We start from the raw sequence: 27,655 nt of genomic DNA, 5'->3' as shown, positions 1-27,655 counted from the left end.
AAGACAATCCACCCCCGGGACACTGCGTTGTTCATTCATGTCACATCAGTCAGTGCCGTGTGGTTCTACAAACTTCCCACCTTCCTCCACAACATTCTTACATAACAACCAGGAAGGATGGATGACGGGTAAAATGCAGACGACACATTTTGCAGAAACCTCTTATATCCATATTTTAACTGTTTGTGTTCTTTTGCGAATGAACGGCCTGCTTGCTCACACTAAAGCGTCACACTAAACGACTAAAGCATCAAAAGTAGCAGATCTGCAAGCTGGAAACGCAGTGTGAACAAGCCACTCGTTTAGAGCTTGTCGATCTGCTACTTTTGCTATTCTTTCATCCTAATACAAAGACTTACTGTCTGTATGTGCAAAACCACAAACAAAACATGCATTAAAGAAAGGTGCCATTGTATCTGCATAGCAACCACTTTGTCTTGAATATTCTGTATTCTGTCTCTGTCTCTACTACATGCAAGGTATTTTATGGGGTGCATACGTTGGCTAGACATAATGAACAGTACAACAGGCATTAGTCCGACAACACCGCCGCTCCCAACATGCATGGCCGGGTACAACTAATCCGTGGCTCCCGACGTGTGGCAGGTTAAAACTAACCTGTGGCTTCCTGTGAGGTTAGGTTTAGGGTTTTGGGTAGGGTGTCAGACTAATGCCTGTCGGATCAAACACATGCACCCGTATTTTATAATAGTCAGAACTTAATAATAGATCATTATTCCAGAATGTTCTGTCCCACATTAACCGAGACAGGCGACTGGAGAGACAGAACGAGGACAACATTTACACAGAGATGGTATGGAAAAATGGCTTCTCACACATTTAATCAACATATGATAATGACAATAAAGAATAAAGGCACTGCCATGAAAAGAAACATTTCAGACATTATTTACAAGAACGCAGGTCAATGACAAAGGCAAAATCATGTCTAGAAAAGGTCACTAATTGCTTGTAAATTCATGCAAGAAAAACTGCTGATCCGAAAGCAGATGTTCTTTAAGATACTTCTCAAAGTACACAGATTTTGGCACAAATGAAAATGTAATACATTCAAGAGATATGCAACACACCTGTTTTCAACTGCCTTGGTTTCCAAGGAAAGAAAACGTCATTTTCACTTTTGCGATCATTTAAGTTTAGGCCCAGATTATGTAATTGTATACTGTGATATGCACATGAAAAGTCTGGTTATTGTACATAGTATATTCTACATATATGTTTAATGTTTTGGATCTTACAAGGAAACAGTGATACAGCATGCATACTCCAAATTTACATTCCAAACCTCCACTCCACCATCTGGGCATAGTTTGTCAGAACCTGCATGTCTGAGCAAGTCTCCAATCTATTATGCTTTTTATTGCTGAGGTCTCTCAGCAATAAAAAGCATTTATAGATTGGTACAGTACGTACTATATGTGTAACATTGTTACATTGTTTCACACAGTGTTCATTTGCTTTTATGATTTCCTCATAGATTCACAAAAGATTAGAGTTCCATGCTCCCTGGTGACAAATTCTAACAATTAACGTCAAAAAACAAAACAATGGTCAGTATATTCTTTCTGTCATTTATAGTTATGATAATCTTGAATGAGAACAATGCAATTAAATGGGGGGGGCACAAGAAGCAGTTTTGGTTCATTATAAAAACTAACATAGACAACATACAGAAATGGAATAATAAACAGCTCGATCAATGAATGATGCATACAGAAAAGGTAAGAAAAACTGTATTTCCATATACTATTATGCTACTACTATATTTTAGAAATTGAATATTTACAGTGCTGTCATGTGTGGCAACATCCTAACTACAAGTTTTGCATTTTTCAAGACTTGCCGTTAATGCCAATGGACAGCTTACACACACACACACACACACACACACACACACACACACACACACACACACACACTGATGTTCTCTTTAACTAACATGGGTTTACTTCTACGATCGCTGGGAAAAGGAAAGTAAAGACACATGACCTGTCTTTCTGAACCCCTACCCGAACCCACTGTATTTTAAACACGTAGCCTACTACTTATTTCCCTTTTTGGTTCGTTCATCCACTGGCTGCTATTGAAACCTAGACACCTCCGCCGAACCCTACTCTCCAACCTATTCAAGCATGTTTTATCGGCAGTCATTCGTGTCCCTTTCCATTGCATAGCCCAGGCTCGGCACAGGCTCCATAAAAGTCTGGTTATTGTACATTGTATATTCTACATATATGTTTAATGTTTTGGATCTTACAATTTATGGAATCGCGCCTTACGATTTATGGAATCACTCATTTCCGTCAGTGTGTCGGGCACCAGTGTGTGTCAGGAACCATGGTGCCAGGCCAGGTCTCGTGACATCATGTGACATCATCAGGGATGGAGATGTGGAGACCCTGATGTCATAGTAAATGCAACCTGCTGTCGCAGTTAAGCCCATAAGCCCATAATTATCATTATATATGGAGATCCCTGATGTCATCAATATTGGCCAGCAACTTTACATCTGAACTCAAACCCTTAGATCTCCATATATGGATCAGAACCTGTTCTGACATTCCATATGTTGATCCTTCCCCATCCATCCTTCCTCTTCGACGTCTCCCTTTTGACTGATACCTGTCCATTCAATCTCTAGACGGGCCTGCCCCAAAGTTATTGGTGCAGCCGCACCCAGCAGCCGGTGAAAACTGGAGTTCTCAACAGGCCCGAAAATTAAGGCCCAGCCCTACCTGGGCCCTCATCAAACCCTGTACACTCAAGAAAATGTCCCGCTACCACCCTTAGATCTCCATACCTGTTCTGACATTCCATATGTTGATCTGACCTCATTAAACCCTGTACACTCACGACATGCTCCTTATATGGCCAGTACAGAATTCACTCCATGTTGATCTGACCCCCCATGCCAAAGCGCCAGCTCTCGCCTAGCAGTCTGCCGTCAACGAGGCGGATGCATGCACGTGACCTCGCCCTCAGGCATCTTACTGGTATAAGGAGCTCTGAGAGCTTCCTGCTGCTGTCTTTCCTTTCTGTAATGTATATCATTCCTGCACTTCCCCCTTCCTTCCTTCCTTCCTTCCTTCAAGTCTCTTTGTGTTGCACTCTTTTAGATCCACGGAATCAAGCGTTCAACCATTAAGAAACATTTAAGCTAGATATCGCACGTAAGAAATGAATACCGGTAAATGTTTAGTAACTGCAAAGCAAACCGAGTCAAGTACTGCGGAGGCATGGTGAGGCGGGACTATGAGGAAAAGGGTCCTTAGTCATTGTAGGACAGTTTTACCAACGATGAATTTGAATACACGATGCAAGCGGTTGTCTGCGGGTAGCTTTGCCCACACACCATTCAGCAACATCTTTTCAAACCGTCCTGGTTGTATTATGACACCACACCTTCTTTTAACACTGGATTTCATCACAAGCGTGCTTTAGCCTAATTCCTACTTAGCCGGAAACGATTTTCAAGCTAACAACGCAACGCAATTAAATTATGCTTTATACTTTCCATGCACACTCACCACTATGTACAATGACAAATACACAGATATGTCCGAATCAATTATGTACATTACGCTATAATAACACTTGGCAAGCCTCAAGATTGATCGCGTCAATAAAAGCTCTCTTTCATCTACAGTATATAATTTACAGCATTTACGATGTATCATAATTGACAGGTACTTTCCATAGGCGATAAGTGATGAATGAAGGCGATTATTGCGCTCTCCTCATGGCACGGGCGCATCCACCGCAGTATCTAAACATGATGGAGACAGACAGACAGACAGACAGAGGGGTTGATAAAGACAGCTTTGAGGGTAAATTCAAGACAGTGACATGGTAATATTATATTTAACTGTGTGATCCCATGCAGGATGAGAGCTTACAGTACCTCTGCGTGTAATGATGCCGATGACTCATTCGATGACCTGTATTGACTTGTGTGCTGCTGTGGTAACGTCGTTGACGAACAGAGCCTTGGCCATCCCCAGCTGCATGTTTAAAATAGCAGAGCAGACGGACATGTTTAATATTTCTAATCAGATTACATCGATAACCGTCGTCTGGCTTTCAGACATGATGACGTCACACGGCAGCCAAGTCTATGGGCGAAAAGTGGCAGATGGGCTATTTCCAGGCACGTGACACCAGTGTACGACGAAGTATGAGCATTTTCGCCGCAGTCTGAAAACCCACCTTTTCAGACTCCATCATTACCCTACCCCCTTAGATAGCACTTCTTGTAGACTTAAGATAGCATTTGATACAGACTTATAGCATGTTATGTAGACAGCACTATAATTGCATTGTATATAGTCATAGCACTTCATAGTACATACTGTATGTATAGCATAGTATAGATGTATAGTTTATATGTATAGTTTCATTATATAGATATTCCACTGTTAGGTTCTTAGCTTACGCATGTTTCATAACTACTTTTTATGTATGTAATGTATTGCCATTCTTTTTGTTCTTGCTTAATGTAAATCGCTCTGGATTAAGAGCGTCTGCTAAATGCCTAAATTGTAAATTATTAATCTATTTTCTTCTCACCCTTCACTGTCCCTCAGCAACTAACAGGCGAGTGAGGAATGAGAACCAGTCTCACAGGATTCCTGCGGGACTGTTTCTGTGCCCAGAGTGTGGGTGTGGCAGTGGGGAGGAGGGGGGAGAGAGGGCCAGGAACGTGCCCACACAAACCCTACTGTACGTACAGTACTGTAGTACATCAGTGGTTCTCAAGGGTCCCCAGTTACAGACCTGTAAGGGTTCATTCCGGTTCAATCATTTAACTGGGGGGCCCTGAAACCCCACTTTGAGAAGCACTGCATTAAAATCACCAGCATGCACGAACACGCGTGCACACACACACACACACACACACACACACACACACACACACACACACACACACACACACCCACACACACACACACACACAACTTTAACTTGTGTGCTGCTGCAAGTTGTGTTACCTTTTTTAGAGTCCCCTGCAAACTCTTCTCGTGCCATATGCTGTAGAGCAGTAATGCTGCTGCTTTACTGCCTTTAGGATAAGTTCTGAAGAATGAACACATACAGTAGGGGTCAGGGAGGAAAGGGGTGGGAGAGGACAGAATGATATTGTGTAGAAATCGGTGAATGTTGCAATAGAGTGGCATTTTCAATACGAACCAAATTAACAATTTATCATAATGAGCCACTCTTGCACATTGTCATATTATGCACACTGTCGTGGAATTCTGGATCAACCAGCAATCGAGGAACCAGGAGTCGAGACAATGTCTATATGTACACGATATCATGGATAGAAGTACAGTAGCACTCAGGTCGGTGTTACGGTAGTTCTGCCAAGGAGCACAGCACATGGATCAGCTGAAGCTGCTTCAAAGACAAGCTGAACCATAGCACGGCAGGCTGGAACCAAAACAATACTATTAGACCTAGTGGAGACATCTAGGGCTCCATCGTACGCCATTCTTTATCCGCAAGTAATAAATATTTTCCGTGAATTACGCATTTAGGAGCTTCCACTGTGCGTAAACGTTATCTTGCGGCCATACAACCCACTATTCATTTTTCTGACACCTGTATTTGCGGGTGGAGGTGTGTCTGCAGGCGTGTAAATGCGCTTTCCCTATATTTGCTATCTTATGCACACAGGTTTAGGACAACAGAAAGTGCCTTTTCAAACCTCCCGTAATGCCAAACCGTTTGATAAAAGAGTGTGCTCCGGAGTTGGAGCTGCCTTGGCTTGATGCATGTTGCAAAACATTCACAGCTCAGAGGGCTCGTTCTGTCTCTTCATAAATCTGTGATTGTAATATTCCTCTAATCAGCAGAGTGTCAATTCCTTGTGCTCATTGTTTTTAATTGTCTAGTCAAAAAAGATTAGATTTGTACCAAGGCGCGAGTTTCATCACCTCATCACCCCATTACGCAGCAAATATGTAATGGATTTAAAATAATGTAAGATTCCCCATAATCAGTAACACGTAGCTGATACTTGTGTCAACCAAATGAAAAGCAATTAAATGCTAGATGGTTATCATTTCCAATGTGATTTCGCCATAGTTCAGTGCAAGTCTATTTCATTAATCGGACTTCCGTTTTAGCTTGATACTGTTTCATAGAGAGGCAGTATACTTGCGAAATTTACAGATTACACAGCCCTTTGAAGTTTATGAAATGGTCCAGGGCATAATGGATTATGGATAATAGATCTCTTAAAGGGAATGGAACCTGGCACACTGATTGGATTAAGTTGCGTAACGCCCAAACCACACCTATGCATAATGTAATGGTGGTGTTTTAAGGATTTAGGTGGTGGCACAAGATAGCATTTTTTACGGGGGAACGCCTCTTACACAATACTAAATCCCAAAATGAAGGAGATAGGGCTCCTGGCGCGAGATGGAGCCCCTAGACTCTTACAAACTACCAGAAATTATAATGTATCATGATATAAGTACTATAAGTGATGGTAAATTATAAAGGTTAGTTATAAACAACTCTGTCTGTCTGTCTATCCTTCTATACAGTGTATGAAATTGGTGTTACAATGTTCGGTTCCACTTTACAATAGCTTGTAGGGGACGCTGCATTAGGCTACCATAACGATACGGCAGGTTGTTGCACTGGACTGCCACTACCAAAACACACTGTTGAAGTTACGGGTCAAGTCTTACTCGTTTTCGCTGATGTCGGTCAGCTTGGTCACCAGCTCGTTGTTGATGATCTTCTTGCTGACCTCGGAGTCGACGGGCAGCAGGCTGCGCACCGTGTAACACGTGGCCGCGATGGTGTCGTCACTCTTGCCCATCTCTTTGACGCCGGCGGTCAGGCGAGTGGCCAGGTCCGGGAGGAGCTGCCGCGCTGATGGACAGGAAGACACACACACACACACACACACACACACACACACACACACACACAGAACTTGAAATGTATATTTTGAATTTCCTGAAAAATGAACATTTTGGAGTTACGTGGATTCTTTCCAACAGCATAGCACATTGGTTGGCTATTCAAAAAAAATCTACACGCTCAAAATCGTGAAAAGCTTCACTTTTTGAACTTTTCCACAACATTTTTTTCCTTTTTAGAAGGACCTGTATATCCAAATAATGCAAAACATTGTTTAACTCAAATCTTAGGCTACAATATATCAGTAGATCATAAAGAAGTCTCATGAAAAATCTGGTGCTTTTATCCGCTTCGGTCATTTTGCTAAGCAACCTGACTACATACATACCCAGGGAGAGCTGGAGGCTGCTGGTCCGGGACAGGTTTCCCATCAGGGACATAGCGGTCTTCTGCAGGCCCTGGTTGGGAGACTGGATGAGAGGGGTGATGTAATGCATAGCCCCCAGCTTCTGAACCATCAGCTGGCTCATGGCATTGGACCCCTGGAAGGTGAAGCAAACCCAGGACGGGTGACAGACAGGCCAGGTCATTTCTACTTCATAGTTACTGACACTGTAGTGGTCTAGATAACAAGGTACATCAAAAGCTATTCTGTAACAAATGTGCAATCAATGCAAATTTCAAATGGTTTACTCTAAACAACAGTCTGGCCACACACGACTAGTTAGTTTGTGACTTTCTCACACTATCTGTCTCCCTCTCAAACATCCATACACAAAAGGACTGCAACTATCGATATCATCTTAGCAGTTATTCTACTGTGCTTGTACATCTGATTGATCCGTTTAATGAATTACCCAGAAATGTGGATTATTCGAGTAACCCATTTCTGGGTAATTCCTTAACGTATCATCACAGATCTACAAACTCAGATGTACAAGCACAGATACAACAACACAACCCAAAATGTGACGGTGTTGCGAGATTGTAAATTTTCTGTGATTTTGAAAAAGCTTTTTTTTAATTTTTATTATCGATTAAATTGATTAGTTGTATTAATCTTTGCCTCTCACCGGTCCCTTGGTGGCAGTGAGGTTCTGCAGGGCTCCACAGCAGGCCTCCAACGTGGCGTCTTTCTGGGAAGAGCTGATCAGTGTCAGGTAGGTCTTCAGTGCCTTAGGATGGCACAGCCAGTTAACGCCCGATGGGTTCTTAGTGTCTTCAGGGTCCTCCAAGTCAATCTTAATCTGAGAGGAGAGGAGAGGTCAGGTGGCATCAAAGCTTCAGGATTTAGTTACATTTAGTTACATTGGAAGTGTTTTTAATAATAATATTAATAATAATAATGCAAACTGTACGGTAATTGTGAAATTTCAAAGCATGAAATGTAGTGCGTTGGTTTTCCCAAGGCAAGCATCGTTAATTGTGCCAAAGCAATTCCACAACTGGTGTGCTAGAAGAATGCAAAAGGATAAATGACATACTCCTACTACTCTGTGTGGCCAAAGTAGCCAAAGAGTACATAGGGGCATAAGAAAAAAACAAAGAAAAACAACATTATTGGGGGAAAAACACTAAGAAAAGGCTAAGACTAAGGAATAAAATCAATAAAAACTGTAGCTTGGGAATACCATATTGAAGAAGTGGGTTTTGAAGGTATGATGGGACTTCTCTGAGTGTCGGGGGAGTGCATTCAACAGTGTTGGGGCAGCAAAAGCAAGAGTTGTACAGTATATGGCCGTAGGTATGGTACTTGGTCCGTCACCAGGCCTGAGGTATATAGCGGGAGGGGACATGGCATTTTGATTTGATAAAACCCTGTGATTCCTCACCTCTTTGGGGATCTTGCTGCTCTTGGCACTGAAGCAGCCGACGGTGGAGCTCTTTTTCACTCCGGCAGTGTCTTCTGGTGGATAATACTTTGCAAAGCACTCAGGGGACTCGACCTCCAACTGGTAGGTCAGGTTATGGAGCATGCATGCACAGTTCTCCACCGACTACATGGAGGAGGGGAGAGGACAGGAGAGGGGCGGACAGGAGATTAATGACTTTAATATAACAATGCATGTGGTTTCAATTCTAGAAACCACATGCATTCTAACCCGTTGTTGAATGTCATATAATTACAACAATCCGTAGATGTTTTAGCATTCCCACGGTAAGATGAATCATCGCTGGAATCTGGATGCAGGCTAGACAAACTCCAGTGCACCTCCAGTCAGGTGTCAACTAAACAGCATGTTTATTTAGCACTCATTAAACAACACAGTTTCATTATGCCAGCATGTGCCTGTTTTAGCCTGTATAGCAAGTGCTGGATTAAAATGAGAAAATAATACAAACACAATTCTGTATCGAGAAAGAACTAATGCTTAACCACTTTCAAACTTGTGTCCCTATTTCGGGCGTATTATAGGCAAAACTGTTAAAGGACCACTTCACCACTTTTCAACCTATCTTCATAGGTCCTCACTAATAATCATGATGAAATGGCAATTTTTTTCTACTCAGTCTGTGTCTCATATGCTGTGGGCAGTTTAGAAACCGTCTTCCAGTGACATCATTAGGGAGATTATTTTTTAAACAAGATGTTTTTACAAAAATGTTTAGATTTTCATTATCGTGAGAACGATAGCTTCCATTTTCGCATTGCAACTTTTCAGGACTAGAAAGACTGCAGTTTCTATTAGCTTGTATTCCCCATCGATGATGTCACTGGAAGACTTTTCTGAACTGCCCACAGCCCTCCTATGAGACACAGACAGAGTAGAAAATAATTGTCCACAAACTTCAAAAAGAGAGCAGATCTCCAAGCTTACAGTGTGAATCATTGCTCATATCGTTGGGAGGTAATTGTAGCTATTTTAAGTATACAGTATATAGGGCTTACGTGGTTATGGCAAGTTCTCAGGCCAATCTAGGCAGTTATGGACTATAGGTTCACTACTGCACTGTCTTACTACTACGTTATGTTTTTGTTTGGTTCAGGTTTTTCAGACACGCTTTTCTAGCTTGTGGCAGAATGAGCAGACGACATATAGCTGTAGTTTTTTTTCTTCTTAGCAATTTGTTTTATGATTATTAGGCGGGGTCATGGAGCATGTTAGGCGTCTTAAATGCCTTGGAACTGGAATCCCAGTCAACTATGTAGAGAGACAGACAATGCACACACGTTGTGTGTGTGTGTGTGTACAGTGCATGTGTTTGTTTTTGCAGTCAGATGGGAGGGTATTGGTGTACTCTATGGCCTCAGGGCATGTCCTATGATGAGGGAAGATCATGTGAGAGAGAATGCAGAGCGAACACATTCTGAGGTGCATCGAAACACCAGCAGATGGATCCACAACAACAGCTAGGAGGGGTTTGTTATGAGATCAACGCTGCTGTTCTGGCCTCTATTGAAAAGTAGCAGATCTACAAGCTCATAGGGCGCCACCGAGTGGCGCGCTACGAGCTTAGGTCTGCTAGGTCTGCTATTTTTGAGAAATCATGAACATGTGGTGGAAAGCTTTGAATATATACTCTTTCAGAGCGAACGTTTTTAACTCAAGGTGTGACTCAACATCAGTGATCAGAGATCAGTGAAGTGAGCCACAAAATAATTGTCAAAATACTAAGAGTTTATTGATAATATAACGCAAAATCCTGCGTTTTGGGGCCAAACAAATAATTAGAAAGAAGAAAAAAATGGCAGGGTACAACACTTTTTTTAGTTTTTCTTCTTTCTAATTATTTGTTCGGCTCAACTTTTTTTGTTTATCGTCATGATTTTGTCAGGAGCCGAGTTGGCTTTGTCCGAGGCTTTAAAGGACTTTAAATAAATAGTTTTTGAAATGTCTATGGAAAAATGTATGGGAAATTCTCTTCTGGTCCCCTTGTCGTTCTGAAAGGGGGCGGGTCTGCGACGCTCTATAACGACATGGCATAGGAGGACGATAGAGAAGGAGCTCCAGCAACAGCATCAGAGCTGGGGGACCACAGAGAAGATGGCCAAAGACACATGCAAGTGGAGAAACATTGGTGCTTCCCTATGAGCCAGCTGGCGGAATGGGGATAAGCAAGTATAAATAAGTAAGTAAGCTGTAAATGCATGCGGCCCACCCATCTGATCAATTCACACGACGAGATTTTAAAGTAGGCCCTGATCCAAAAAAAAGTTTTGGCAGGGCTCTATCCTAGGCCTGCTCCTTTCATGTCTCAACACCAAATAAAATCTCTTCGCTGAAAATTGCCCATCTGTCACGCAACATGTTGGTAGCTTGTAGATCGGCTATTTTTGCATAAACAGCAGGTTCCCAGTTCGAGCCAGGGCTCCCCCATGCAGAGTTGGGGGTGTCGAAGTGTCCTTGAACAAGACACTGAACGCCTAATTTTGCTCCTGATGTGATGAGCCACATGGTTTCCTACGCCATCGGTGTAAGAATGTGTGTGAACAATCTATGTAAAGCGCCATGGCTAAAAGTGCTATATGAATGCAAGATGTACCATGTGGTAGTTTGTAAATAGAAAATGACATTTAGTGAGACACTGCATACCGGTATAGTTCAGAATAGAAATCACTACAAAGGCAAGACAGCCAATCTCTCACTGCAGTAATTACAGGGCATTACGCTTCACAGTTAGCCATTATAGATTCACTTTACAGGTTACATAACCTAATTAGACTCACTGCCTACGGCTACTGTATGACTACTGAAGATTAGCTTTAGCACACAAAGTGCAATATACGTGTATGTACATATTATTACATATTTGTACACTCTGAAGGACCTTGTATAGATCTGCCATTCTGTCACCGAATATCCACCCCAGAATAGAGTTCAAGTGGTTTAACTATCACTATTCTCCAACACACACGTGTGATAGTTGGAGATAGGCTGGAGGGAGTTGGTTTGGGTGTGGAGTGGAGTGTAGAGCGATGCTGGCTGTCTGACGTGAGACCTTGTGGGTTTCTCAGACTAGGTGTGGACTTTATTACCTTGTCATCTGGATTCTCTTCTGCCACACAAGACTCCACGTAGCTCATGATGGAATCGATGAGACCACGGCAAGCTCTCATGGCCTGTCTCTCCTTCATCTGTGCACAGCTCAGGTTCCTGCACACGCACACAAACACGCATGCACACACACACAATTGTATTACTATTCTTGTGAGGATATCAAAGTTTTTTTTTACGTCAAATTTGTAGATTTTTAACCCTCATCCTAAAACCCAAAAATCTACAAGCTCACAACGTGTCATGCTGGGATGTGTTTTGAGATTGTAGATTGGCTATTTTCAGTGCACGCTACACACACAACCATAAAAAGCAGAGAATAAATTGTCCTCACATTATCTACAGTATTTCTCAAAAGGTACTTGCGGGAACATATGGCCCTAACAAGTGTAGCGATACAAGTACACACATGTGTGTGTGTAAAATTAGATTTCCAATGGTTTGCTCAACAAAGGCACGCAGACTGTCACTGGAGTGATCATATGACATGTGTTCAAAGCGTACTATACTGGGGACAGGGTGTCCTCACCGCAGGCATCCAGTGGCGCTGAAGTAGACGTCAGGGTGGATGTTGTTGTTGGCGCTGCTGTCTGACCAGCAGGTGAACGGCACCACCACGCTCTCCGTCAGCACAGGCAGGGCTGTCGCGATCAGCTCCTCCTTGAGTTCATCGGCCGAGGACAGGTTCCACAGCAGACCTGACGCACAATACATTTAATAATATACAATTTAGGCATTCAGCACGCTCTTAATCCAGGGGGATTTAACAGTAAGCAAGGAAAACACAAGGTAATACAGCAAATTCATAGCAATAGTAATCTAGGGTTTTAGGTAAACCACAATATCATCAATCATCAGTCTAAGCAGAGACACACGCAGGTGGCTGCCAGTTAGTCTGACAGGCCCATAATTATATTAAGGAGCACTGAATCAAGTAAGAGCACAGTTAATTTTTAAAATAATTGGCTGGCGAGGTTCTGCGCTGTGTGGAGCTCACATTTCTAGTCTACTATCGTCTTAACCACTACATACTTTACTGACCGTGGTCACCCAGTTGTCCAAATCTCTTTGTCAATCTACAAGCTCACAAAGCGTCACAAATCAGCCGCTTATGTTTGCCTAATTATGGGACTAAAAACAAACCAAAAGCACATAAACCTTGAGCTCTCGCTGTCCCGTGTGCATGTTCTCTACCTGTGAGTTGCCTCTGGGTTTCTGTAGAGTCCGTCTCCTTCAGGAGCTTCAGGGCCGAGGCGATGCCTCCAGACTGCTGGACCTCCAGCTTGTTGGTCTGGTTCCTGAACACCAGGTTCCTCAGGGCGGCCGAGGCACTCTGGGCCACGTCAGCGTTGGGGCTCTGCAGCAGGGCTACCAGCAAGGGGATGCCTCCGAGCTCCAGGACCTGTGGAGGGTGTGCACGGAGAAGCACCGGGTAAGATTTCAACAGAATAAAGTGGAAGGCGCTTCAATACCCACAAAATCGAAACGTACATATACTTTAGTGAAATGTGTGTAATATTCGCTGTCGGGCAGAAACCTTGAATGTCCAAAACGTTTAGGGGACTTGAAAAAAGTAGGTCAAATCATGTAGTTATTATTTAGTTACAAGCTTGTGTTAATACTACTAAAACATACAGACACACTTTGGGCATGTCATTACAGATGGAAACATTCAAAAAAATTGCAAACAACTAAAAGCAGATCTACGATACATCCAGATGTAGTGACAGTGACATGTGGCACTTCCAGACAGAGGTCACACAGACAGGCCATGAAGATAGACGAGATAAATGAGGTCCTCCCATTCCCTCAGGGAAAGGATGTACAAAAGGATCAACGTGAAGTACAGGGGGGGAAATAAAGTACCTTTACCCGTTGCAATTCTATACACAGTTCTGTTGTGTAGCACTTGCCCTAGCCTCGACGACCCTACAGGCTTATTATTATAGACAGATCATTATTGATGTGGCGTTCTATAGCATTCTATAGTGTTTATAGTTTCTAAGGTTACACCGATGATAGGTTCTTAATTTACTTATGACCTAGATGACTATTTAGATGCATTTGTATGCATGTGTATGTATGTGTATACATGTGTATATATATTACCATGTGTTGTTCTTGCTTATTGTAAATCGCTCTGGATTTACAGCATTCACTGGTAAAAGAGACTGTGCGTGCGTGGGTGGGTGGGTGCGTGGGTGGGTGCGTGCGTGCGTGCGTGGGTGCGTGCGTGGGTGGGTGCGTGCGTGCGTGCGTGCGTGGGTGCGTGGGTGGGTGCGTGCGTGCGTGCGTGCGTGGGTGCGTGCGTGCGTGCGTGCGTGCGTGCGTGCTGCCAACCTCCTGTTTGGGGGGCTCCTCCTTGAAGGTGGCGTGCTGGATGAAAGACGCCCCACACAGCTGGTAGTTCTCCTCGGCATGAGAGAGGAACTCCACGGCCTCCTTCAGGGTCAGGTCTGACATGTTCACCCTGCACACACAATTTACTATTTAGGCATTTAGCAGACGCTCTAAATCCAGATCATGAATCATACGTAAATAAGAACCAGTGGAAAGAGTGGAATATCTATATAATGAAACTATGCATATACACTATAGAGTGCTATGTCTACATAAAATGCTATTTAAGTTACATAAGTTGAGCCTTTGCATATGCCTGTAAGGTCGTCCAGGCTAGGGCAAGTGCTAAGGTAAGTGCTATGGGCTAAGATGGAGTCTGAAGAGGTGGGTTTTCAGACTACGGCGGACACACACACAGTCAGGTCCACACAGAGACAGACATATTCACCCTGCACACAAAACACAGCCAGGTCCACATGAAGATGAATGGGTGCTGGGCAAGCCTCTAATTTCTGTTTTGGGTCTTGACCCAGGGAATTAAAACATGAGTGAGCTGCTATAAAAATACTTTACGGTCAATTAAAGGTCTTTACACCAGTTTTAAAAACCTTGATGGAAGGTGCAGTTCTGAGACAGACTCACTTATTTACTGCACTACATATACAACAGTACTGTAAGTGGAAATTAACTCACGATTGCGGCTCTGTCTTTGTGGTCTTGACCAGCGACAGGACAGACGGCGGGCGGCCGCTGCTCTTTGTCGGGGCGCTGACGGCCTGCACCGGGCCGCCGTTGGGCATGGTGTAAGAGCTGTAGTGAGCCTCACTCGTCTGCATGGTGGACTGCTTGCTGGACGAGGACTGTTTGGCCCTCTGCAAGAAGACCATGGAACTTAGATCGCTGATTCAATTTGATATATCATACAATATAGGGCATGGGCCACACACAGATCCCCATCCGATCTATACTGTAGAAAAACCTTCAGGTTCCATTTGGTTCCACTCTAAGTATCAATCTTTTAGCTGGGGGAGCCCCCTGGCTCCGTGGAACCCCTTAAGGACCCTAGGGGGTCCACGGACCCCACATTGAGATCTACATGTAGTGACTTACTTACATGATTTCATAAAGAACTTCCAATGATTATGCACATATAATTATAAGGTACTGTAGGTATGATTGCTGCCAAAGAAATATATTTTTTTGCAACTGAATGGCTGGAAAATGGAAATGAAGAGTTTACATATAGAACACATAGTACATGCATACACCTTCCCTAATGATTATATCTGGTTTCAGTATTTCTTTATGGTGTATCGTCTCTATTATTAAGGTTATTGTGGGGGTCGCGAGACATGGCCAAAGCATTTCCGGGGGTCCCCAGCCAAAAACTTTGAGAACCCCTGCTCTACATTGATAAACTGGAACAAATCCGTCATGACGGACAGAATACACAAGCAAAAAAAAATCAATTTGTGGCGACTCGAGTGCGACTCGAGTAAGAGTCTTTAACTCGAGTATATATGTGCTATATATGCTTAGATGATTTCTATTTATATTAGGATAAATTTGTGCGACTGTGAAGTGGGGAAGAGACTTCACTTCCGTTTTATATTTTACTCATGATCAGAGCTTCCGTTGCTCCAGACTGTATGACGGAAGCGTTCGAGAATTGCGAGAGGCAACAGTCTGGAAACGAGAGACTATGTATTTGACAAAATAATCTAAATAAAGTATGCAAAGAAAATAAAAAAAGTCAGTGAAGCTGATCTATACGTGTATAAAACTAAACAGTCACCATTAGCAGTGCAACACCGGGAGCAGCAACAGGAGCCATGACAGCAGGAGATGCAAGAACGAGGGGAGCCAACGGGGCGAGTGGCGGTGCCGCGACCAGTGGCGCCCCCGCCAGGTGGGGGTCAGAGCGGCTGGGCTTCAGACCGTTGGGCGGCGACGGCCAGTTGGACGTGCTGAAGCGATGGTCCCACTGGCCCGACGACGTGCTGGCTATCCTACGGCTCATCGTCTTACAGGACACGGAGCGCGCTTTCTGATAGTTCCCCTAGAGAGAGAGATAGAGAGAGAGAGAGAGAGAGAGAGAGAGAGAGAGAGAGAGAGAGAGAGAGAGAGAGAGAGAGTGGAGAAAGATGGGGGAGGTCAGGAGAAAAGTCAGAAAAGTACTCACACAAAACGTTAAAGTTTTAGAATAGTAAAACTATGCCATTTTGGAGCCACTTTCTTTAACTAACACAAAGAAACACGCACGCACGCACACAACATTTTGCAGGATCCGGTTAGGAATAACCAAACCGAATCCATCCACTTTAGACTGCTCTCTGAACAACTAATTCAACCTGCCTGTTTTAGATCTTCTCTCAAAATTAAAATAGATCAGCGGATGTACAATGTACACATAGTCTTCAGACGATTGGCATAATTATTATATCTCTGCTGTCGGGAGGAAACCTCATAACTCGTAACATGAATCTACAGTAGCCTGCATGTAAATGTATTTTGTACTTCTTTCTGATCCCAGTCAAGTGCTAACATGTACATGTTGAGGAGAATGAGGCCTGGGAGCCTTAGGGAAACACCACCACATCATGTCATGTCTACTTTTCCTGCTTCAATTGGTAACGTTAAACCACACAAACCAAGCCAAAAACCTTGGTGGAGTCATGGATTCACCTGACGTTTAAGAGCCACATTAACACAATTACACAGATTAAAGGACTTAGTAGGATTTATGGAAACTTGTCCATGCGTTCATCTTCAGTTGAAAGACGAATGCAGCGGATGTTGCTGCCCGAGTCCTTACCAACAACAAAAAAAAATCAAATAATTGATTTAAAATGTTTACAATTTTAAAGCGCTGCCCATTGAATGGTTTAGGGCCAAAATACATGTGTGATTTTGTGAGATATCATGAACCAATCCAGAACTAGTCTTGGGTAATCTTGGAAATGTTTGTGTCTATAATCTAAGCTAAACAATGTTTTAGTTTTGGTTCTAGGGAAAGCAGCTTTCAGTTGTTATGCACCACACACACAGTAGGCTATCTGGAACAAACTCCCAGAAAACTGCAGGTCTGCTACAACTTTTACTTCTTTAACATCACTTGAGAGTCTAACTCTTGAGAGTCAAGAGTTTAAAAAAACCCAACAACATCTGCATTACTTACTTTACTAGTCAATTACAGAATGTAGAAGAATTGTTATTTTGATGTTTGCCTGTTATCCCTCCTATGGTACCAACATCAATACAGCATGGAATTGTGGACAAAATATTATCCAACGAAAACAAACGAAAACAATTTGGGGTCCGAGAGGATAAATCTCATGGTGGTCCGTGGCTCCGTGGCTTCATTGACATGAAAAGGATTGAAAACCACCATGTCATACAGAAACGGTGCTGGCAGCCAACAGAACCAAACTAAAACTATACACCTCTATTAATCTAAAATCACAGTAGGGCCTACATATCTGGAGGCTTCTAAACCAGCAATCCGGGTCAGCGAGGCAGAAAGTAGGTAACCCATTCTCCACAAGAATAGCTTTCACAGAAGCCCCTGTAAATGTAACACAAGATGGAGAAATTTGACCTCGCACAAATACCTTTGCACTTCCACTGTGTGTTAATGTTAATGGCCACCTAATATACCGCGGCACACAATCAAAAAGACTCATCTTGACAGAGGTAATATGATATTTGCCATTTGTTGTTACAAGCTCTCAAACTGTCATGCTATATGACAACCAGTGTCTCAGTGAGAGCTTGAAAAAGTTTCTCACAGTGTGTGTGAGTGTGTGTGTGTGTGTGTGTGTGTGTGTTGAGACAAGTCAGGGACTCCACCCGTTAAACCGGTCTGCCCAAACCTGATGCTCTCTCTGTGACTTTGCTTGATATAAACATTACTCCTATGCATTACTCCTAAAGGCTTTCCGATAGATATACAGTATTTATTTCAATTTATGTAAGTGCATGTACACCGCACATGCATGTATGCGTGAGTGTGTTTAATAATGACACGACCCCTTGAAGGGAAATGAATCCAGACCATGCCCTGCTAATCCAAAGAGATTGGCTAATCCCCTAATGATGACTAGTCCTTCTCACAACAGTCCCCCATTGGCTCGTTAAATCGTTAATTCGTTGAAAAGAATAAGTGTTGGTACAGTACAGTAGCTTTTCAAAACAGCAACTATAAGCACATGAAATTCCCATTTGGCAGCGGGACGCCGCGTAGCATTAAGGAGGAAGTCTGTGCCAAGGCGATAAAGGGAACGGCCACTTTCTCTTTCAGCTGTACAACATTAAAAACATGAAAAGGCCGACTTCGCCCATTTTCAGCCTATCTTCATATAAGTGGTCCCGACTAATACTCACAACATCATGGTATCATTCTTGTCTTCTCTGTCTGTGTCTCAGAGGAGGGCTGTGGACAGTTCAGAAACCCACCTAGTAGTGACATCATCGACTGGGAATCCAATAGAAACCGTTGCAAGCTTATATAGTATCTGCTATTTTTGGAACATTTTAATCTACCCCAGGTCTTAATGTGGTAAAATCATCACATCGGTACATTTATCATTTTGATATGCGGTGAGATGTTAAGATATGCCATTAGGAATGTGCCAAATTGCCAGTGTGTTCCCAGGTCATGTTGATACTGCATTGTTTTCACTAGTATATGTATGGTGCAACGAACAGTGTTTCCTGTTCCAAACCAAACAGGCTGTGTTCAGTGCCAGCCAAGTGTCAACAGTGTTACTCAGGGTTTAGACACGAATGTGTGAGGGTGGAAACCTTGTAGGCCTATGTCCAAAACGATCAAATGCAGTTATTTTTTCTCTTCTGAAAGTTACAATTATGGGGCTGAATTTGCACACTTTCAGAACACTAAATTCTTATGTGCTGAGCAAATACAACCAGCATGGAAACAACAAGCCTGAAATCGACAACAAATAGAACCAGTGGTTCAATTCATGTCTTATTGTTTAGACTGTGAACATGGGGCGGCAGTGGCTCAGGGGTAGAGTGACCGGATGGAAACAGCAAGATTCCCAGTTCAAACCCAGGCTCCCCCAGAGTCGAAGTGTCCTTGAGCAAGACACCCCTAATTGCTCCCGGTGTGCAGGTTGGTGCCTTGATTCCTTCGGCATCGGTGTGTGAATGTGTGTCAGTGTGTGTGACTAGAAAATCTGTCTTCCATTGGCATACTTGCATTTCTCTAGCACTTAAATGTAACATTGACCTATAGGGCATTATATCTATTACATCCGTACTGTGAAATGAGCTTAGAAATCATGTGGGATTTTGGATAACAATCGTTTTTTGTCAAAAGTTAAAACATTGCCAAACATGTTCAAAAATATTCAATAATAGCACAGCTTGTAAAAAGGCTAATTTAGCTTTTTTTTTAATACTATCGTCACCTATCAATGTCGTTTATATTATATATCATATCATATTTATATTTTGTCCATATGAACCAACCCACATAGTTGCAGATGAAGAACTGCTGACCACACAGTGAGAAATACAGTATGCATGCAGTGATATCATTCTGATGATGATGATTGATGATGTGTGTCTTACTAGCACATTACCACTCTCACTAGACATGTCACAACTCAAAGTCACTGGGTCAAGTCAGTCAGCCCAACCCTGCAGTGCCTGCACACACACCGCACACACACACAAACATGTCCAAATCCTGCACGCACACGCACACACACACACACACACACACACACACACACACACACACACACACACACACACACACACACACACACACACACACACACACACACACACACACACACACACACAAATAGATCAGTGAAGTCACCCATACTCCTCTGTGAAATTTGAACGACGACCTAGAATTCAGCATCGAGTTCACCGTGCCTCACCCTCTTATAGTGACTATGAGACAAACAGAAGGCCAAAAAGACATGAACCCTTGTGTCGTGTGGCACGAACTTTGATCAATAAGTTCACGAGAAATGTTGTATAGAGGGAGCGTAGCATGCAGAGTATAGGGACTAGTATGGCTCAGGAGTGAGTGCGGACGTTTGGGGCGTTGGGAAGATTCCCAATTCGCTCCCGGCTCCCCTGTGTTACTGTAGAAGTGTCCTTGAGCAAGACACTGAACCCCTATAAGCAGGTTGGTGCCTTGTATGGTTTTGTATGGTTGTATGGTTGTATGTGAAAGTGTGTGCGAATGTACTGCACATTGTAAAGTGCTTTGGATAAAGGAGCTGGACTCCAGTCCCTAGTTTGGGCATGTCATTAAAAGCCAATATGTAAACATGTAGACATTTTGTACATACACTTTCCGGTGTATGTATGGATTACAATATTACAAACATGCTGAGCAGAAGCCAGCAAAAAGAAACGTGGAATTCATTCTCAGCAGCAGGGGAACAAGACCCGGGGAGAAGCAGAGAGCTATGTGGACACACTAGAGAGAGAAGAGAAGAGAGAGACCCGAGCTCACGTCCCTGAGGGACTTCTAGCACAATGCCTTCACCTGTTCACCTGTGCTACGCTTAAACACACTTCACAGGACCGCAGCTGAGGAGGGCTTTCTACGCACTTGATGTGAGAGAAGCCCCGGGGGCTGGATATACGATCACACACACACTTGTGTAGTCAGACACAGGAATGGGCTCGCACTCAATTCAATGGACGCCAGTGACGCCACGCACGGACACACTATACAGCTGCATGCGTGTGTACTGTACTGTATGTACGCATTAGGGCTTTCACCAAACTAGTCGACTACTATAGCCACCACACTGGTGCCAGTAGTCAATTTTGTTCTTTAAGTTTTATTAGGTAACAACAACAATAACAAGATCATTTCAAGAAAGTACCTCGGCTAATTCATCGGAAATGTATTAATCACTGTTGTAGATTATCAACTAACCGGTTAAATGATCGAAAAGTTCATCAATGATCAATTAATTAATTAATCAATCAACAATTTGCATACCTAACCTCAGCTACATTGTAAACGAGAGCTTGCCCCTGAACTGTACTCCGAGTTCAAATACAGTAAAGGTTATGATGATGATGATGAAGTATTAGATTACAGTCACCATTGTACTTTTTCCTTTTTTAACAACACGAACACTAGAGAACACTATCTCGCCTGAACTTTTGGCAAACATAGCCGATGTACAACGCAATACAATACTAGCAGACATTGTACAGAGCCCTGTAAATATCTAGGGTTTAAGTGGTACAAAAGTAACGTATGTCTTTTGACGACAACTTATTATTTTGTGAATCTTTTTGTGTTTACTTTGTTTTTATTCCTTTTTACAGGTTACTTCAGACAAACAGTTCAGTCAAAACAGTTCCGATTTTGTTACCCCCCCCATCCAGAAACAGCAAACATAGATACAAAGGCACACGAACTAAAAGGCAAAATAGAAAAAATGATCTAATCTAATATAGCAAATAATGTTAATCAATAGTAGTAGTAATGGTAGTAACCGCCACCAGCAATCATAATCTCGGGAGGGAGGTGCATTTCGGCCCTGTCATCTCCAGTCCCAACACGGGGTCTGGTCACCAGTTCCCTCACCTGCCCCTTAAGGGAATGTAAAGTCTTCAACATATGAGATAAACGTAGACCAGGTTCTGTCAAACTTCTCCTGTGAGCCTGTGAATCTTTTGTCTGGATTAAGCAAAATCACTACTTTCTTTCGTTTATAAACTGTGATCCAATATAGTGTGATGTTCTGCTTTACAAAAATGCAATTTTCATTGTTACCTAGAATTTACCCATGTGTCTCTCTGCATCTTTATTAAATCATCGGTAAAAGACCACATGCTATTGACCACAACAGCTATTATAACAAATCTTGGGAGACATTTGTAGTCATGAGATATGGAGGGAATTCACTGCTGAAACGTGAAGAGGCATGTACATCAGAAACTAGTTACGGGTGGATATACTGTAGGGGAGAACACTAAATCAGTGGTTCCCAAACATTTTTCCTTGAAGTCCACCCTTCTTACATCTGATAAAAGTTAAGACCCCCCCCATGTGTGTGTGCGCACACACACACACACACACACACACACACACACACACACACACACACACACACACACACACACACGCACGGTTGCAAACACTCACACAAGTTCCTGTATGACAAGCTGAAGCTACACGCTTTGGTTTTACTTTTTGAACAAGTTTGACACAATATTTCGGATAATATAATTGCAATGTAACAAAGTGGTTACATTTTTGCAACAATATTACTGTGCTTCACAATGACGTTCCATGTGTGGGAGTATGTTAAGCATTAAGGTTACAGGATTAGATAGCAGATGCTGCATGACAAGCTGTACTGATATCACATTGAGAACATACAGGCAGACACTGGATGTAAAAGCAAGCTATTTTGCATGTTTAAAATGTTGGACTAGATCCGAACTGACAGGGCCTCACTCCTCCTTGACCCTATCGGACTTGAGCAGGGGCCATCAATATGTCCGTACACGGTTCTTATTTTGATCATGAGACCCAATTACTGTGTCCAGGTTTTATTCAGAATATGTAACACTTAGTCACTATGTCATACTAGGAGTCCAACTAGTACTAGTTGGACCTAGTACTAGTTGGACCCTGTTGCAAAACCCCCTTTGAGTGTTCAAATGGAACCAAATGTTCCAATTGAACACTCTCAGAGTTACACTCTCAGAGTTACCGGCATATTATGGTCATTCAGGGCTAGCTCTTTATGTGTTTCTGGTAATATTATTGTCCACTAATTGTGTATGTCCGTGCCAAAAATGGAATTTTGACAAACATGTCCACCACAAGCCAGCATAGCAATCAATGACCCCTGGACCCCTGGTTGAGAAACAAGGCACTAGATGAGAGAATAATGGTGAAAGAATGAAAATGGGAAGACAGTAGACAGATGATATATTGCTGCCTCCACAACATGAGCATGACTGTCTGTCAAACAACAATGAATCAGCAACAAATGGTCATCTCACTTCTCACCATGGGTCTGGATCACATTTCCAATTTTCCAAGTGCTTATTCACAGCAGTAGAGCAGCACACACACACACACACACACACACACACACACACACACACACACACACACACACACACACACACACACACACACACACACACACACACACACACACACACACACACACACACACACACACACACACACACACACACACACACACACACACACAAGGTTTGCTTATTGAGTATCTTCATGACAGGTCATGTGCAATGGGCGATGAAGAAAATCAAATATGATATTTTATGTTGGGATGTAACAATATTGTATCATGGCATCGCAACAAGCCAGAGTGCCACAAATCCTGAAGCAAGCAGAGTACGTCACACTAAACCATAATGAACCATAGCATATGGAACATTATTTAGTTTACAAGCTCACAACATGGCACAATGTGTTGTGAGTGAGCTTGTAGATCATTGATTTTTGTTTTTTCTTACATTTGGGAGAATTCTTGACTTAAGGTCACAGAGTGAACGAGCAAAACACAATTATATCACATTATCCCAAATCTAGTCTCATATCATGATATCGACATGATAATGATAAATCGCCCAGCCCTACACGAGGGAAGTTGTTACTGACCCTTCTATGGACGCTTTGTAGTGTGTTGTAGTTGCCCTGACTGATGCTTCCGTTGGCTTTGGACGGAGCAAACTTGAAGGAGCCAAACTCTGCGAACACACTCAACACTTGGGGACTCGTTGGACCTGAGGAGAGAGAGAGAGAGACAGAGATGATGACCAAAATGAGAGAGACACAAATCTGACACCAGATCACTAGGTAACCCTATCGGGTCTATAATGCATTATAAGCACATTTATAATGCATTACAATGCACTTATAATCAGGCTTCACAACACTTATAACCGCAGGTTTATGAAGTGCTGGTTATAATGCACTGTTATAAGATCAGCACAGCACATTATAACTACATTATCAGTTATACAGTGTCTGACAGTTTTAAAATGATTCCAGAGCAGTGGTTCCCAAACGGTGTTAGCTCAACACCCAAAAAAGAAATGAGATGTTTGCCCGGAACCCAGACTACAGAAAAAAGTAACCCAGAATACAGAAAAAAACAGATTGACAGCCTGGCCCAGTGTTCGGGAACCAATGTTTTAGAGAAGTTTATCTTTCCGCACCATTAATGACAGCAAACACAGCTGTGTCACACCCATATGGACCGGTGTTGGCATGGCGATTATCAGAAGCAGATAAGGTTCTAGATTAAGGTTTAGGGTTCAGTGTTGATTTCGTAGACTAAAACTATGATGAACAATGTTCGTCGTTACCTTTTTTCACTGACAAAAACTAAATAAAACTAAGCTATGATGACTAAAACTAAGACTAAATGCAGTATATTGACAATTTCTTCAACAAATAAAAACTAGACTAACATGTTAGGGAGGGACTGGAGAAGAGATCCAGTAGTACTAAAAGACAAGTCAATTTATGTTCAAATCTAAAAAATAGACGATCTACAAGCTCACATAGCCTCGCCAATAAGCCAGGCTATCACGTGTCATGTTAGGAAGCTTGTAGATTGGGCTATAGGTTATAAGTTATAGGGTTCAAGTCAACAGAAATGTGTTTGTCTGCTGCTAATCTGCAAAGGCTAATGATGAGGTTATGTCACTCAGTTGTTAGGCGGGTGTCTGGGAACTTGAATCAATCCACCAATGATAGTTCCTCAGCATGTAGCACTTGTCTGTCTTTGTCAGGGGATTATTAATGGGAAATTGCCGTGCCATGCGTTTTGGCACTCACCATTATAGGCTTAGGGTTGTCCCTAGTAACAGCCAAGTGAAAATGTTTCACTAAAATCTTTGCTTCTGGGGGTCCCTGGAACAAAACATTTTGAGATGGGGGACCGCAGCCAAATACATATTAGTTTGGGGGTCCTTGACATGAAAAGGTTTGAGAATTTAGGATCGGGTCCTCAGGTCTTATTATTAATGGCGATACCAGTGATAGAGCCAGCCGAGAGCGGTAGACAGACAGAAAATTACTGATTTGATTTCCAACACACACAAAAAAAGGCTTTACAAAATGACTGGGAGGAGTGTAGAGACCGAGAGAGGTATAAAAACTTAAAAAGGTGACTCATGCTTAAAAGGAGAAATTAATTCCCACTCTTCAATGGGAAAGTCCTTTCTGGCCCCGGTCCAACAACTGTCAGAGATAGAGATCTGGGTAGAACTGCTTCATTCTGTCAAGGAGCCATAAATCACCCCCGATCTGACTCAGTACGCAGTCGCTCTTCATTTTAAATATACGAAGCAAACATCTTGAATGGTGATTGGGTGAGAGAAAAACCCCATAACACTTGTGTGTTAGGTACAGTAGATGTTATGTTGCCATATGTTTGTTCTCTCATTCAAGTAACTTATTTGCCTCTTGGCCAGTTTATCCTTGCAAAATAGATGTTCTGTCGCAATGTTTTTTTTTATCAAACTGGCTCCGTTTGGCTGAAGCATTTATTTTAAATACCGTAATAAATTCACTGTGCTAACATTTCTCGGAAGAGTTGTTTTCTCACCCAATCACACTGCATTTCTGTGTGAAATTTAAACTAAAGGCCAACCTCCCACGATGATGAGCACATCTCCAGAGGCTAGTTCGTGTCATGTTTTCTTATGTTGATGAATTGGCTCTGTTATATTATGTAATATCTGCACCATGACTTCATATAAACTTAATTTAGTTTATAGGGTAAATCGTTCATGTTTGCAAATCCTGAAGCTCAAGTTTATTTCCTGGGCAAAACAGCACACTTTTAACAGAACAATTAAGAATTAAATACTTTACTTTCCTCTTCTACCCTGGATTTGAACGGTGAAAGTGCTGGCATTTGTTTTTACCATTGAGCTAACAGAGCCAGCCTTCTTGCTCAGGGGATAAATTTAATCTTGACAATCATTGTCAAAATCTGTGTCAGTCTGTCAGATCCTGTGTGTCTGGGTGAGACATGACCTTTGACACAATCTAAATGTCTCAATAGAAGAGCAGGGGGACTAAATACAACCAGCCCTATTGTATATTAAGGTTATATAATATATTGTAAAAACATACCATGCAGATACAGATTGCATTCATTTAAAAAAGTTACCTCATTCATTGTCATCATTGCTATACAGTAGAGTAAACTACTAGAGTGTTTGTTCAGTAACAGGGTCTGTCTGTCTCTCCAGCTCTTTAAGCAAACAGACAACGCACTGTCTATAAACACACACGACTACGAAGTATCAGATATAGAGAGAATTATATCAACGTGGCACTGTGGCAGAGAGCAGAGGCAAGTTTATGCATATTCAGTTTTCTACTATTTCAATATAGCAGCTACTGCAGTAGCTCAATATGGCCAGTAGGAGGTGGAGTTGCATGGGTTGAAACTCTGAATAATGTAAAAAGTTACAACAACAACAAACCGTCGTTTTGTCATTTTCATGGAACTGTTGTTTCGGTGCAACAAGGCTTGCTTTTTATAGGACTAATAAATAAATCATCTGTAGGCTATGCATCAGTGTTTTGTTGTGAGTGGTATGCACGCACGCACGATCTCTCTCTCTTACTGGATAATAAAGAAGAATAGTAGCATTTTAGCAATAGGCCTATGCATTTCAAAACGCAATCGTATACTCTTGCATTGCACTGCAATAGTAAATGTAAATAGTAAGCACGATAACAGCCAACAGCAACAGCCATAGGCTAATAGACAGACAGTAGCCTTATATAATCAGCACTGGGGGAAGTTGTTTCTCCCCATTTCGGGATCGAATTGGTAAAAAGCCAGGCTTTTGCACACCTGCACAGGTGCGTAGGAGAGGGTACGGTGCCCAAAAATGAAAAAGGAATTGGTTACCTTTTCTGTATTTGGGACGTCCCAAATACAGAAAAGTTAAGCCAACTTAGACAATGGTCCCGAAAGGGGAGGGCTATAGGAAATGCAATCAAAGTTGTCCTACTTGAGGGTGAGAGCGATCCATTCTGTCTGGACTTGCTCCTCTTGATGGTGTGAACCTGGTCCAAGACGCGCTGCTGTCCCGTGCGCAGCTTGTTGTCCGAGGGAAGCGCCAGCGACGTCTCCCCAACGCTGCCGATGCCCATGGCGGAGCGCAGTGGATCTGCTGTCATCCTATTATATGATAGCTTGGTTTGGAGGAGGACAGGACAGGGTCGGGTCCGGTCCGGGGGAGAGGGAAGCGAGCGACCGCTGTGTTGTTTTCTCCCCCAATTCCCAAGCGCAGAGGAGAGAAGAGGCGCGCGTCAAGACAAGGAGGAACTGCTGCAGCTGCAATGGAGGTAGTAAAAGTAGGTGAAAATGTTCCCACTGCTGCTTGCT

General features: G+C 42.6%; 1 protein-coding gene across 2 annotated transcripts; it reads right to left on the bottom strand.

Annotated features, from left to right (window-relative positions):
* Window positions 1–378: 378 nt before the first annotated feature.
* On the bottom strand, window positions 379–27,655 carry pkp1a (plakophilin 1a). Of its 2 annotated transcripts, XR_013964117.1 has the most exons (16): window positions 27,279–27,655; window positions 23,896–24,020; window positions 16,033–16,296; window positions 14,931–15,109; window positions 14,238–14,367; window positions 13,092–13,299; window positions 12,427–12,595; window positions 11,879–11,996; window positions 8,733–8,897; window positions 7,974–8,147; window positions 7,289–7,442; window positions 6,723–6,909; window positions 5,010–5,094; window positions 3,923–4,022; window positions 863–3,787; window positions 379–831 (listed from the first exon to the last, which is right to left on the bottom strand). XR_013964117.1 is itself a non-coding variant. In XM_080764443.1 (15 exons), the coding sequence occupies exons 1-14, from the start codon at window positions 27,445–27,447 to the stop codon at window positions 3,948–3,950; spliced, it is 2,202 nt and encodes a 733-aa protein (XP_080620569.1). In that variant the 5' UTR covers window positions 27,448–27,655; the 3' UTR covers window positions 818–3,787; window positions 3,923–3,947. The 2 variants fall into 2 exon arrangements, 1 of the variants encoding a protein (XP_080620569.1); XM_080764443.1 differs by having other exon boundaries at window positions 818–3,787.

This window comes from Protomyctophum bolini, assembly GCF_963924005.1.
Source record: "Protomyctophum bolini genome assembly, chromosome: 5".
NCBI lineage: Eukaryota > Metazoa > Chordata > Actinopteri > Myctophiformes > Myctophidae > Protomyctophum > Protomyctophum bolini.
This window is presented reverse-complemented; position numbering and strand designations above follow the sequence as displayed.